This window comes from Sciurus carolinensis, chromosome 11, assembly GCF_902686445.1.
Source record: "Sciurus carolinensis chromosome 11, mSciCar1.2, whole genome shotgun sequence".
Classification (NCBI taxonomy): Eukaryota; Metazoa; Chordata; class Mammalia; order Rodentia; family Sciuridae; genus Sciurus; species Sciurus carolinensis.
Genome location: NC_062223.1, coordinates 124636324 through 124651740, shown reverse-complemented (window position 1 = coordinate 124651740; position 15417 = coordinate 124636324). Strand labels below are relative to the sequence as shown.

Below are 15417 nucleotides of genomic sequence, written 5' to 3'. Positions count from 1 at the left end.
CAGCTGTAAGTATTATAAAGAAAAAGTAAGGAAAGGGACTAGAAAGTACTTGTATATGGAGGTGAGTGGAAAGGTTGCATTTTAAAATAGGATGATCAGGGAGGCCTTCTGTTAAAGTGCATTCAAGCAAAAACTTGAAGAAGGAAGGAGGTAGGCCAAACATTACCTCTGGGAGAAGCAACTCCAGGCATAGCAAACAGCAATGGGAAATCCTTGAGGCAAAAGTTTCCCTAGAATGTGACAGAGCAGAGTGAACAAGGAGGAAAGCAGTAGGAGATAAGGCCTCAGGAGTATTTAGGATCAGACTTTATAGGGCTTTGTGTGACACTGTAGACTCCAGCTTTTTCTTAGTAAAGTGAGTAGTAAAAGGAGCCTTTGAGCAGAGGAGTGGCAGGATCTTATTTATTTTGAAAGAACTGCTCTGCTGCTGTGCTTTGAACAATCTATATGGGGCAAGTATAGAAACAAGAAAATCAACTATGAGACTCCTGCAATAACTCAGGTGAGACACGATGATGACTTAGACCAAAGCTGTAGTTGGGCAAGCACCAAAAAAAGTTGTATTTTGAGTGTTTTCAAGGTAGAGTCAATAAGGACCAGGTATGAGTTGCATAAGAAAGTCAAGAGTGCAGGCTGACTTCATACTTTTTTGGCCAAAGAAATAGAGGATAAAGTTATCATTTATTGAGATGGAAAGACTACAGTAAGAGACATTTCTTACTTTTGATTGATACCATGTGTGTAAAGGGTGGAGGTTGGTTTTTTGATGAACTAAGTTTAGCTGCTGTATTGAGAAAATGTGCAATAGGCAAGCAGGGAGATTATTTAGAAAATTCTTATAATAACCTATGAGAGAAATGATGGTGGTTTGGATCAGGCATCTGTCAGAAGAAATGATGTGAACTTCAGATATACTCTGAAGGTACTGCTGACATAATTTGTTGATGGAACGATGAAGGAGAAAGGAAAGAAAAAGAGGGAAGCCAATGATTTCTACAAGGTTTGGGCCTCAATAACTAGAAGGATAAAATTGCTAGTTACTAATTTAGGGAAGAGTGTAGGAAGAACAAATCTTAGGAAAACCAACCACGTGGAAATATCAACTAGGTAGTGAGGATTATGAATCTGGATTTAAGAGACAGGTCAGGACTAGAGAAATAAACTTCAGAGTTATTAATATATAGATGATATTTAAGACCATAAAACTAGAAAAGATGACCAAAAGAGCAAGGGAAAAGAAAGACAGAAAAAAAATCCAAGGACTGACCCCTGAGACACTCTAATATTTAGAGAAAGGAAACGGAGGGAAAAAACACAAAGGAAGCTAAGAAGCAATGCCCAGTTGAATTTGGGGAAAAAAAAAAAAAAAAAAAAAGCTTTGGTAGTATAGCAGATAGGTGATAAAGTATACACAAAAAAAGAAAAGCTGAATTAAGTAAGTGTGATTTTGTTGAAAGGTTAAGTTAGATGAAGCCTGTAAAATGACCACTGGATTTAGCAATGTGGAAGTCACTGGTGACCTTGAAAAAGAGTATTTTCACTACAGAGATAAAGGTTAATAGTCTTAACAAAATATATTCAAGACAATGTGAGGAGAATAGGAGCAGTAAGTATAGACACTCAAGGAATTTTGTTATACCAGCAAGCAGAGAAATTTGGTGGTAGCTGAAAGGGGTTGTGGGGAGGTTTTTTCTCTCTCTTAGTTGGCTTGGCTTTTAAGATGGAAGAAATTACAAGGGTCTTGTGCACTGATAGGACTATTCTAATAGGGAAAAATTAATGATGCATAAAAAAGAAGAAATGTTGAGGCAATGTCCTGGAACAGGTAGGAACTGGATCTAGTCACAAGTTAGAGCAGACCAAAGGCTGAAGAATGAACAATTCCCCCATATTAACAGGACTGAATACATGCAAGTAGGTGGGTAGATAAATAAGATGGTGGCAGCTTGTAGAAATTCTTTTTACTATTTGTTTTTTTTAGTGATAGAGAAAGAAAGCATCATCACCAATTGAGAGTGAGAATGAGGGAAAAATCTACAGGAAATTTGAGGAAAAAAAAGAAAACAGTATCTAGTCAATTGTTTATTCTTATTCAATGATTTTTCAGTTAAAATGCCTGCCATCTACTCTATTTTTATTCATTCATTTATTTTTGTGGTGCTGGGGATCAAATCCAGGATCTCACACATGATAAGCAAGCACTCTACAGCTGAGTCACATCCCCAGTCCTACTCTTCTTTTATGTTCTAGGCTCAAATTTAATTCTCTTCCCCTCAACCTCAACCTCTGCCCTAGAAGTCAAAATCTCTCTCTTTTAGGCTCAGTTCTTATCTTTAGGCCTCTTATTCCTCAGACGTCCATGCTAATGTAGTAAACTGGTACAATTTGTCTTTATAATTCTGATTTCATACACTTGTACATTTAGGAAAGCTCTTAGACTCCAGGCTCCTTTTCAAAGCACATTCATCTAACCCAAACAGGATTCACCATTCCACCATCAACACAGGGTGTCATGAGACTTTTCCTCTTTAGTAAATGCTAGCTAACCAGCATTGTCTAATCATATAAAGACAAACCATTAGACACTGTCTATATATGACCAAATTACAATTCAAGAACACTCTCATTCTTAGTTGAAATTTGTATTCAGAGACTAAACGTAGAAGACTTAGAAGTTTCCTAATCCTCTCTGACCCCATCGTCATTCTACAATTAACTTGACATCAGACAAGTTGGTTCATCTATTTCAGAAAACCAAACTAAACAAGCAAAAAACTTGTAAAAGACCAAAGAAACAAACCAATATAACTCATCCTAGAAGCAAAGTTGGTTTAATATCTGAAAACCAATTAATATATCATCTTACAGGAAAAGAAACAAAGAACACACAACAATTGCAGATGCAGAAAATCCAATACCTTTCCAGGATAAAAACACTCAATAAACTAGGAATAGAAGGGAGCTTTATCAAGCTGATAAACAGAATAAAAACTGAATGGTTTCCCCTTAAGAATCAGAAATAAGAAAAGCACATTCACCCTACCATGTCTATACAACTTTGAACTGAATGTTCTAGCCAGGGCAATTAGGTAAGAAAAAGACCTAAAAGGTTGAGTTGAGAGAAAATTAAATTATCTCTATTTGAAGACAACAAGATCTTACACACAAAAACATGCTAATGTATCCTATAATATTAGAATAAATGCAAAAATCAACTGTATCTCTATACACTTGTGACAAATGCTCTGAGAGTGCAATTAAGAAAACAATTCCATTTATGATAAGATCAGTAAAATACTTAGGAATGAATGTAACAAAGTAAGCACAAGTTTGTGTTCTGAAAATTATAAAACATTGTTGAATGAAATTAAAGAAGACTTAAACAAATGGGATGACATCCCATGTTTATGGATCAGATGGCAGCAGTCCCCAAATTCATCAATAAATTTAATGAACACCTATCAGAATCCCAGTTGGCTTTTTGGTGTAAAGATGAACTTAAAATACACACGAAAATGCAAGGGACTCAGAAGAGTAAAACAATCTTGAAAAAAACAGAACATTGTAGGACTCACAGTTGCCAATTTCAAAAGTTACCACAAAGCTACAGTGCTCAAGACAGATTGTACTAGCATTTGTATGGACACATAGATCAATGGAACAGAACTGAAGAGTTCAGAAATAAACACTCACCAGGTGCAGAGGCACATGCCTGTAATCCCAGTGACTGGGGAGGCTGAGGCAAGAGGATCGTGAGTTCAAAGCCAGTTTAGGCAAAAAGCAAGGCACTAAAAGCAACTCAGTGAAACCTTCTCTCTAAATAAAATACAAAATAGGGCTGGGGATGTGGTTCAGTGCTTGAGTGCCCCTGAATTCAATCCCCAGTCCCCACAACCAAAAAAAGGAATAAACACTCATATTTATGGCTAATTCAATGTCTGAACCAAGAAGAGTTCAGAAATATACTCTTACTTATGGCTATTTCAATGTCTTTTTTAAAAATGATGCTGAGACACTGGTTATCCACATATAAAAGAATAAAGTTGGACCACTACCTAACACCATACATAAAAATTAACTCAAAAGGGATAGCAGGCTAAATATAAGAACTAATAGTGCTAAGATTCTTAGAAGAACACACAGGAGTAAATCTTTGTGACCGTGGATGATACAATGGTTTCTTAAGATTACAACAAAAACACAAACCACAAAAGAAAAAGTACATAAATTAGACTGCATCAAAACTAAAAAGTTAGTGCTGCTTAGGAAACCACCAAGAAAGTAAAAAGACAATACACAGAATGACAGAAAGCAACCATATATTAAACAAAGGAGTTACAAGCAGAATATATGAAAAACTCCTATAACTCATCAATTAAAAAAAAAACAACTATGAAATGGGTAAAGGATCTCCAAAAGAGATATGACAAGTGGTCATAAGCACATAAAAAATTATACAACATCAACAGCCATCAGGAAAATGCAAATTAAAGCCAAAATGAGATACTACTGCATAACCAGTAGGATAACTATAGTCAAAGAGAAAAGTAAAGACAAGTGTTGAGGATCTGAAGAAATCTAAGCCCTTATACACTACTGGTGGGAACGTAAAATGGTGTAGCCACTTTAGAAAATAGTTTGCATTTTCACAAAAGGTAAAACATGGAACGACCATATGACTCAGCAATTCTACTGCTGGGCATATACCCAGGAGAAATGTAGACATATATCTACAGAAAAACCTGTAAACAACTGTCCAAAGCAGTATTCATAACAAGCCAAGAAGTGGAAATAATCCAAATGTTCATCAATTGATGAATGGATAAATAAAATGTGGTTTATCCATAGAAAGGAATATTATTCAGCAATAAAAAGCAACAAAATATGCTGATATATGCTACAACATGGGTGAATCTTGAAAACATTAGCCTAAATGAAAAAAATCCAGTCACAAAAGATTACATATTCTATTTATAATAAAGTTGAGAATAGGCCAATCTGTAAGACAGAAAACAGATTAGTGAGTATGGAGAATACTTTTTTTATTTTTAATTAAAAATTTTTCAACTGGGGTAAAAAAATCTAAAATTAACCATTGTAACCATTTTTAAGTTCAGTGGTATTAAGTATGTTCACACTGTTACAAAACACATTTTTAGAACTTTTCATCCAGCAAAACTGAAACTAAATTACCCACTAAATGATAACTTCTTATTCACTCCTAACCCCAGCTCCTGGCAACCACTATTTTAAATTCTGTCTCTATGAACCTGACTACTTTAGGGACCTCAAATAAGTAGAATCATATAGTATTTGTCTTTTTGTGACAGCTTATTAAATTTAGCACAATGTTGCAATATGTGATAGGATTTTCTTCCTTTTTAAGCCTATTGTTAAATATATGCCATATTTTGATTATCCACTCATCCACTGATAGACACTTGGGTTGCTTCCACCTATTGGCAATTGTGAATAATGCTACTATTAAGATGGGTATACATTTATCTGTTTCAGATTTTCCTTTTAATTCTTTTGGATATATACCCAGAAGTGGGATTGCTAGATCATAGGGGTTTTTAAATGATAATAATGCTCTAAAATTTAATACTGTGGTGGTTGTACAGCCCTGTGAATACACTAAAAATTACTGAAGTACATTTTAAAAATGTGAATTACGTATGATACATGAATTACATTTCAACAGAGCTGTTAAAAAATACAATTATTAAAGGTTTAATCAAGCCAAGTGCAGTGGCTCACACCTGGAATCCCAGTGGCTCAGGAGGCTGAGGCAGGAGGATCTGAAGTTCAAGATCAGCCTCAGCAACTTAGCAAGGCCCTAAGCAACTTAACAAAATCCTGTCTCAAAATAAAAAACAAAAAGGGTTGGTTGAGTGTCCCTGGGTTAAATCCCCAGTACTCTAAAAAGAAAAAAAAAAAAAAAAGGCTGAATCAAGTATATAATTACTTCAAGGATTTTGACTGAACTGGATAATTAATCTGGTTAAATAAGTCAGTCTTGTCACTCAGGTAATTTTGACTCTTATTTTCAATGGCCTGGATAGAAGATTGGGCATTTTTGGAGATAATTAGAATTTCTTCAGCATTATACAATAAAGCTGGAAAAAGAAACTTTTTATTAAGATTATTAAACATTCTCATATTTTGTATCAAGAAATAGTATGAAAAAATAACAAATTCATAACTATGGCAATTTTTATTTTGTTTGCCTAGGTATATCATTTACCAGATATTTAAAGACAGAAAAATAAGGCAAGATTGAACTTAGTTTATTTGACTTTTTTTGCAATACAAAATATAACTAAAAAAACCCTATATCCAATGTCACTGAATGGGGAAAGAGGCAATAATTTAAAACAAAAACCAGGATAGAGAATATTCTGAGAAGAAAAGGTGCATAAAATTCAGATTATTCTCATTTCTAATTGTTGTACACAATTAGAAAAGCTAATGGCTATATAGATGCTCAGAAACCCATTTCATTCTTTTCTGCCTCATTCAGACATTTTCAATAGTGTCAAGACTCAAAGGCACATTTTTGGAAAGATCATAAATAAGATAATCTCAAAGATTTCTCACAAACTCTTCTGATCAGAGCAGAGCAAATGAAGAGACCTTCCTTGTCTGATCATTTTTTAAAATTACAGTTTCGCTATGGCTCACACCAAAGAAGAGACAAATTTGGAAGTCAACTTTCAACCCTGGTCCCAAGGCAGAGATCTAATTGCAGGGATAGTTATAATGTAGAATAGTATTTCTTTCTAAATAACACATCTGACACAAACAGTTTTTCCAAAGCAATTTCTCAGAGTTAATTTTAAATGAAGATTGAAATACTACCAGTTGATTCAGCTGATTTCAGATTCATATTATAGATTTTTCAAAGTCCGTTTGTGTGCAGAAACAAAATTATGAATGGCATTTCGAAGAGTTGCGTTTCCCTCGGAGATATCAGAGGAACTGATGACTGAATGCAGTGCCCGATGATATGCTATAATAAAGGTGTGCACAGTAGTGAATAAAATCATAATTTAAGCAACTGTCCCGCCCTCTTTCCTATTAGTACTGCTTCTCTACCCAGAGTCTCCTAAGTATTCATTTTAATCACTGAATAAATATTAATATTAATATACATATTAAGAAAATATTTAAATATTTTGAGTACTTAATACATGGTGAGAACAGAAAATAGAGCAGATGAACACAAAAATAATTAAATAGCAGTGTAATACTTCTAAATTGGAGGAATACACAAAATGTCATCACGAATGAAAGTAGAAATAAAAGAATAACTTTAGGGAGGATTCAAAGATTTCCAGAAGTGGTACCACTTAAGATGGGTCTTGAAGGATCAACAGGAATAACGAACAGAAGGCATTATTGGTAGAGAACTGAGTGTATGCAGTATAAAAGGTATAAAAATATATGATATTGGAAATAACAAATAAGAGTGTGGCCTGAGGCCAGAGAGAAAAATATGCAAGATATGCCATGTATTTTGTATTGTCATGGGAGCCCTAGAGGTTTCGGAATAGGGAATGCATTATCAGATCTGTGTTTTTAAAAATATAACTGACCACACTGATAAACTCTTATCACATATGAGATGCACTAGGATTATAAATACTAGCAGTATTTTTAGTGCATATGTGAGACCTACATAATCTCTACACTATGTAAATCAATATATTTAAGGATGGACAAGACACAGAAACACTAGTGTTGTAGGAAGGACGCTATTTTATCTAACTGGCACTCTTGTTAGAGTTCACAATTTTCTGAAATTCAATAGGACAGAGTCCTAATTTAGCCATAAAACACAAACTGTAATAGTCTTCAGTTAAAGAAGGACCTGGAACTCATGTTCCCTTACAGTGGAATGAACTGGAAATATTTCCCCACCATAACTGAGAAAAAAGAAGATAATAAACTTCACAGAGAAATAAAACTCACTATAATTATTTTCACCACCTCATAAAGTTGTTTTGTAAAGGTGTTATAATGCTCTCAATAAATACTAAATTACTGCTATCATTACTTTTATTGCTGTTTTTCTTTAAATCACTACTAGGCCCAAACTATTCCTTCAAGAAACTTACCTCTGTGGTTTTTATAGAAAATACAATTGTTGGCACAGGTGTCAGGATGAGCATCCCAAAAATCAGGACCACAACAGCATAGAGGAGGTAAAGTAATATTATACAGCTGCATTTTCTCCTGGACCTGGGCACGTAATGCTTCTACGTATCTATAAAAAATAGTATCATTAGGCAAGGTGAACTGAGAAAAAAAGTAAGCATAAATCCTGATTTTACAACCAGCTTTAAATGTTAAAATTCTTTCATATCTCTATACCTCAATTCTTCCTCTTTGTACTGGGAAACAGCACAAAGAAAACTGTGCTGCTATCCCCAAGGGGTATTAGCCAATTAAGATATTTGGTGAAGTTATGTACCCTAAATAGGGACAAGTATGAAAAACACAGTCAGTTCTCTTTAACGAAAATGAGAACTTCCTACAAGTTTCCTCTAGAATCAGAATTTCACATAGAACTTTTCAAATTACCTTATGTGTTCTTTTCTCTCTGTTGTTGCAGTTTTTCTCTAGCTTCTTTCTGTTCTTCAAGTTGTAACTGGGCTAACATACCAGGCATTTTTTCCCCTGAATGTGGTTCTTCATTGAAGTTCATTTTTAGGATCTTCTGCTCTTCAGCATAACGTTGTTGCTCTTTCTTTTTCTTAATTCTGGGAATAAAAATCATAACATGATTCAGAATTTCATAAATTTGTTACTAAAAATTAGCTTCCACATCCAAACAACTCAAGAAACTCCCAGAAACGAAAGTCAGGAAATCAGTTTAATAATCAGTATCTTCAAAAGATACTGATTTATCCTACAGTCATCTGTATACACAGCTTTTCAAAGGGAAATGGAAAGTGGCTATTATTAAAAGATTTTCTGTAAAAATTCTAGCATAAGAGCCCTCTCAAGTTAAAACTACAAGGAGACAGGACTGGGTTTGCCCTCCCACCTTAAATGACCAAAGAAACTTAAAAAGAAAAAAGTAAACAAACAAACAAAAGAGAACCTGAAAGTAGAAGAGTGACTATTAGGAACTGAGATGCAGGGAAGGTAGAGAGAGGAGAGTGAGAAAGGGCAGAAGGAATGTTGGACATGATCAATGCATGACATACACATGTATGGAAATGTGAAACCCATTAATTTGTACAATTAATATATGTTAATAAAAAATCAATACTGCATTGAGTTGTGGAAATTAAATGACATGATGTTTTTAAAAGTCTTTTTGAAGTTGAAAGCTCTGTAAGAACGGTCCATGAGAATGTTGCTATTATTATCAGTATAGTGCAACTATGAAAATTCTGTTACAGAAATGGTGGGGGGAGGAGACCACCGGGAACCAGACAAATATAAGAAACAATGGATTATAAGATACTAGGCATCCTCCAACTAAAAATAATAGTCCCTGACAGATGGGAGACAAACAAAGAGCCCTAAAAATGCCAGACAGTTCTGCCTTAGAAGTTTCCAGACAGTGATACTGGACAGGAGAATTCAAATGGAGCCTGGTAAATTCCCTGAGTTAAGGAGAGGGAGCTCAGAGGACAGACTGAGAAAGACAACTAGGGCTTACACGACAGAATACCAGCAGGGACAGAGCTGCTGAGAGAAATCCAGAGACAGTCTCCTACTATATACAGCAGAGTACTAGCTAGTGCACGTATATGAGGAAATTACCTGAGGCTAGGGAAAGAACCATCCAAAATAATAATAAAAGAAGAATAGTACCTAGGGTTTGCACAATGCACAGAATCATGCCTGTTCCCACCAGTCAGACTTGAAAAACTCATAATTCAGGAAGATCTCAACTGCAATAATATTTAGTCCTAGATTGAGTATTGCTTTAGACCCATGTAACAAATTGTAAAAGTGAGTTTCCAAAGTGGTGTAACATCTCAAAACAAATCTCAAGAAAATTTATAGGAACAGTGCTATTGTCTGGATCTAGAATGTTCCTCAAAGACCCAATGTGTTAAGGTTTGATTCCCAGCTTGGTGCTATTGGAAGGTGACAGATGCTTGAGGAGATGAGGTCTAATAGGAGGTCCTTTTGGGGCAAGCCCTGAAGGGAACTGTGAGACCCTAACCCCTTCCTCATTTTTTCTTTTTACTCTCTGGCCATGAGGTAAGCAGTTTCACTCCACCATATGCTTTCTGCCATAATGTGGTGCTTTATACAGGCCCAAAGCAACAGGGCCAACCAATCATGTTCTAGAGTCTCTGAAACCATAAGCCAAAATAAACCTTTTCTCTTTGTAAGTAAATTATCTCAGTTATTTTATACAGCAACAGAAAGTTGACTAACACATCTAGCGGGCAACAAGGTAAAATTCATAATGTCATATATCCAATCAGGCATGCAAAAAGGAAGGAAAACACAACTCATAGTAAGAAAAATGATCAATCCATGAAAAGATGCTCAATATCACTAATTATCAAGGAAAAAATGCAAACCAAAGCCATAATGAAATGATCACTGCCTACCCATCAGCATGGCTACTATCAAAACAAATAGCTAGGTATGGTGGCACACACCTATAATCCCAGTTATGCAGGAGGCTGGGGCAGGAGAACTTCAAGTTCAAGGCCAACCAGGACAACGTAGTAAGAACCTGTCTAAAAAGATAAAAAAAGCTGGACGTGCTCTAATATGTAGAGCACACCTGGGGGTTTGATCTAGCGTGCGCGCGCGCACACATACACACACATATTAAAAAAAAAAAAAAAGAAAAGAAACAAAAATGAGCATATGAGAGATTGGAACCCTTGTGCACTGCTGGGATTATAAAGTAGTGTAAAAATAACCATATGATCCAGTAATCTCACTTTTGTGTACATATCCAAAAGAATTAAAAAATTAAAAGGAGTGTCTCAAAAACATACTTGTACTTTCATTTCCAGAGAAGCATTAATTCATAATAGCTAAGAGGCAGACAAACCCAAATGTCTGTTGACAGACCAATGGATAAACAAATTGTGATATATAGATATAATGGAATATTATTCAGCCTTTAAAAAAAGATGCAAATCTTATCACATGCAACAACATGGATGAGCTTTAAGGACAACATGCTAAGTGAAACAAGACAGTCACAAAAAGACAAATACTGCATGAGGCCATTTATAGGAAGGTCTAAAATTGTCAAATTCATAGAGACACAAAATAGAATGGTGGTTGCTAGTGGCTGAAGAAAAGGAAAAAAGAGAAGTTGTTTAAAGGGAACAGATTTAAACTCTGCAGGATGTGAAGATCTGTTTCACAACAGTTTAAGTATACTTCACGTTCCTGAACTACATGGTTAAAAATGGTTAAGGTAAATTTTCTGTTTTTAACCATAATTTAAAAAAATGTGTCACATAAATAAATGAATGAGTAAAGTTTTAAAAGATAAATAAGCTGTTTTCAAACATATAAAATTTGAAATAAATTTCATCTACAGTAGACCCACAACTATAAGAAATATTAAAAGATAACCTTCAGGATAAAGAAAATGATACTCTTGGTTTATATATTTATGCTATTTCTCATTATTTAAATCTTTTTTAATAATTTGTGTAAGCCAAAATAATAACAAATTCATTATACATGTAAAAAGTCAAATGCATGACAATAAGAATATAAAGGATGGAATGGGAAAAATGGAAATATGTTATTGTAAAAGTTTTATACTATACAAGAAGTGTTACAAATATCATTTGAAGGCAGACAGTGAAAATCTGGTGATGGATACCATAAACTCTAGAATACTCAACAAAATAACAAAACAAAGAGTTACAATCTCCACTAGAGGAGATCAAACAAAGAGTTACAACAACAAAGGAGATCAAATGAAATCATAAAAATTGAAAAGCAATTCAAAAAAAGGCAGAAAAAGAAAATAAATAGGTAAAACAATAGAAAACAAATAGCAAGATGATATACTTATATCTAACCCCATCAATGATCATATTAAATGTAAAATGGTCTGAACACCTCATTTAAAAAGCAGAGATTGTCACATATGGCAAAAAGACCTGACTACATGTTACAGACAAAAAATGTGTTTTAAATATAAAGGTATAAATAGCTTAAAATTGTAGAAGAAAAGCTATATTATGCCACAAATTAAAAAGCTAGTATTACACACATACCAGACATACACATACACATCAGACATGTATATATATGTGTGTGTGTATATATATATACACACACACACATTATGCATATATATGTATATAAATATGTACGTATGTATGTATATATACCAGAAATGTAGATTTCAAACCAGAGACAATTATCAAGGGTAAAGAAGATTAAATATTGAAAAAAGAAGATGTAACAGCCCCAAACATTTATATACCTGACAACAGAGCTTCAAAATAAAGGAAAGACTGATAGAACTATAAAGAGATACAAACAAATTCAGTTACAGGCATAATTTTCAATACCCTTCTCTAAATTACTAATAGAGTAAGTAGGCAGAAAATGATAAGGCTATAGTAAAGATGACCAATATTAATAATGGACATTTATTAAACACTACATATAAATGTAGAGCAGAATACACATTATTATATTGTAAGGCTCTTGAACTTGGAACATTTATCAAGATGGACAACATTCTGGGTCATTAAAAAAAAAAAATCAATAAGTTTGAAAGAATTCAACTCATAACATAATACTCTCTGACCACAATGAAATTAAATAAGAAATCAGTAACAAGCAGATTCTTGGAAAATCTCCATGGTTAAAATAAAAACTCCCATGTGTTTAGAACCTAAACAACATACTCTAAATAACCCATGATCAAAGAAGAAACAAAAAGCAGAAATTAGAAGAAATTTTGAACTACATGAAAATGAATTTATTAGATGCTGCCTAAGAATATTTAGTAGAAAATTTATAGTACTAAATGCTTGTTAAAAATAAATAAAAGAAGGGTCTCAAATCAAAGATTTTAGCTTCTACCTTAAGAAATTTTAAAAAAGAAGAAATCAAGCCCAAGGTAAACAGAAGAAGTAAGAGATTTGAAACAGTGAAGCAGGAAACAGAAAAATGGTAGAAAAAATTTAATGAACCCCAAAAAACTAGTAAGATTAATAAAGTTGATAAATCTTGAGCCAGGTGGATTATGGGAGAAGATAAATTATTACTATCAAAAATAAAAGGTGATATTACTACAAATTCTATGGATATTAAAATAAGACTAAGGACAATTTTATGATAATAAACTTGTTAACTTAAATGAAATGACAAATTATTTAAAAGACACAAAATACTTAAAAAGCTCTCTCAAGAAAAAAACTAAAGAAGACAAATAGCCCTATATTAGTGACTACTGAAACTATAGTTAAGAATTTTTCCAGACAATAAGAAAAGTCCAGAACCAGATGGATTTACTGGCAAATTCTACCAACTAAGCAAAAATAATACCAATTGTACATAAACACTTCTAATAAAATTGAAGAGAATAATTCCCAATTCATTCTATGAGGTCAGCATTACCCTGAGGTCACAGTCTGACAAAGATATTGGACAAAGAAAAGTACCAACTAGTATCTCTCAAAACATAGATGTAAAAATTCTATGTGCATATATGACTACATGACTGGTATGATTCTACATCTTGTACAACCAGAAGAATAAGAAGTTACATTCCACTTACGTATGATGTGTCAAAGTACAGTCTGCTGTCATGTATAACTAATTAGAATAAAAAAATTTTACAAAGGCCAAGAAAATTCTAAACAAAATTTTGGCAAATAAAATTAAACAACATTTTAAAAGAATAATATATTATTACAAAGTAGTGTGGACTCCAAGAACAGAATTGGTTTCACATTCAAAAATCAAGCAATGTATTTCACCATATTAGCAAACAAAAAAAAGAACTATGAATACCTCAACAGAAAAAATTTTTTACAAAACCCAACAACCTTACTTCTTCTTCTTCTTCTTTTTTTTTTTTTTTTGGTACGAAGAATTGAACCCGGGGCATTTTACCACTGAGCTACAGCCCCAATACTTTTTATTTTTTTATTTTGAGAGAGGATATTGCTAAGTTGCTTAGAGCCTCACTAAATTGCTGAGGTTGGTCTCAATCTTGCTATCCTTTTGCCTCAGTCTCCCGAGTCGCTAGAATTACAAGTTTGGGCTACTGTGCCATTTCCAACATCCATTTCTTTAAAAAAGCAAAAAAACAAAAACAAAGTAGGAAGAAAGGGGAATTTCCTTAGTTTTATAAAGAACATTTATTAAAAAACCCACAGTTAATGCCATACTTAATGATGAAAGACTAAATGCTTCTCTCCAAAATCAGGGACTCTCTACTCTCATCATTTTTGTTCAACATTATACTGGAAGTTCTAGCCAGTGCAATCTGATAAGAAAAATAAATAAAATACATCCAATTTAAAGACAGAGGTAAAAGAGTCTTTATTTAAAGTTGGTAACTATATAAAATCCAGAGGAATTTTTTTTTTTTATTTACTTATTTTTTTTACGTTTACATAGGGTAATGATGTTTATTATATTTTTCCCCTCCCCCCACCCCTCCCACCCCTCCCACCCCTCCCACCCCTCTTTTCCCTCTACACAGTCCTTCTTTCCTTCATTCTTACTGCTCTCCTTAGCCTAACTCTAAACCTAACCCTAAACCTAATGCTAGCCCCTCCCACCCCCCATTCCAGAGGAATTTATAAGTAAGTTTAATAAGGTCACGGGGCACAAGATTGATATCCAAAAATCAATTGTGCGTTTCCACATACTACCAACTATCATAAAATGAAATTTGAAAACAGTACCATTTACAATAGATCAAAAATATGAAATACTTAGGGATAGATCTGACAAAAGATATGAAATTACCTATACACAGAAAACTATAAAATACTGCTGAGGAAAACTAAAGAGTTATATAAATGAGAGATGTACCTAATCATGGGGTGGAAGACTCAATATTGTTATGATATCAATAATAAAATTTCCCCTCTAGATTGAACATAATCCCAATTAAAAGTCAAGAGGTCTTTCTTGTGGAAAGTGAAACACTGATTTTTAAAATTCACATAGAAATGCAAAGGGCTTAGAATAACCAAGATAACTGAAAAGAAAAAACTGAAAATCTAATACTGATTTCAAGCATTATTATAGAGCTGCACTAATTGGAATTGCATGGTATTAATGTAAAGAGAGACAAACAGATTGATGGAATAGAAAAGAAAGTCAGAAATAACCCCCCTATACACATACAGACAATTAATTTTCAAACACCTTTACTGAGTTATAATTTACATACTATTAATTTCATCACCATTATGATGTAATTAGAGA

The 15417-nt window shown here is 33.6% G+C and overlaps 1 protein-coding gene across 1 annotated transcript in view; it reads right to left on the bottom strand.

Annotated features, from left to right (window-relative positions):
• Positions 1-6273: 6273 nt before the first annotated feature.
• Ccdc15 (coiled-coil domain containing 15) overlaps positions 6274-15417 on the bottom strand; it is a 60183-nt gene continuing 51039 nt past the window's right edge. The window contains exons 16-18 of the mRNA XM_047518042.1: positions 8595-8765; positions 8121-8278; positions 6274-7012 (exon numbers count right to left, since the gene is read on the bottom strand). Of these exons, the coding sequence (XP_047373998.1) occupies positions 6891-7012; positions 8121-8278; positions 8595-8765 (451 nt within the window). The 3' untranslated portion in view covers positions 6274-6890. The remainder of the gene's footprint in view (positions 7013-8120; positions 8279-8594; positions 8766-15417) is intronic.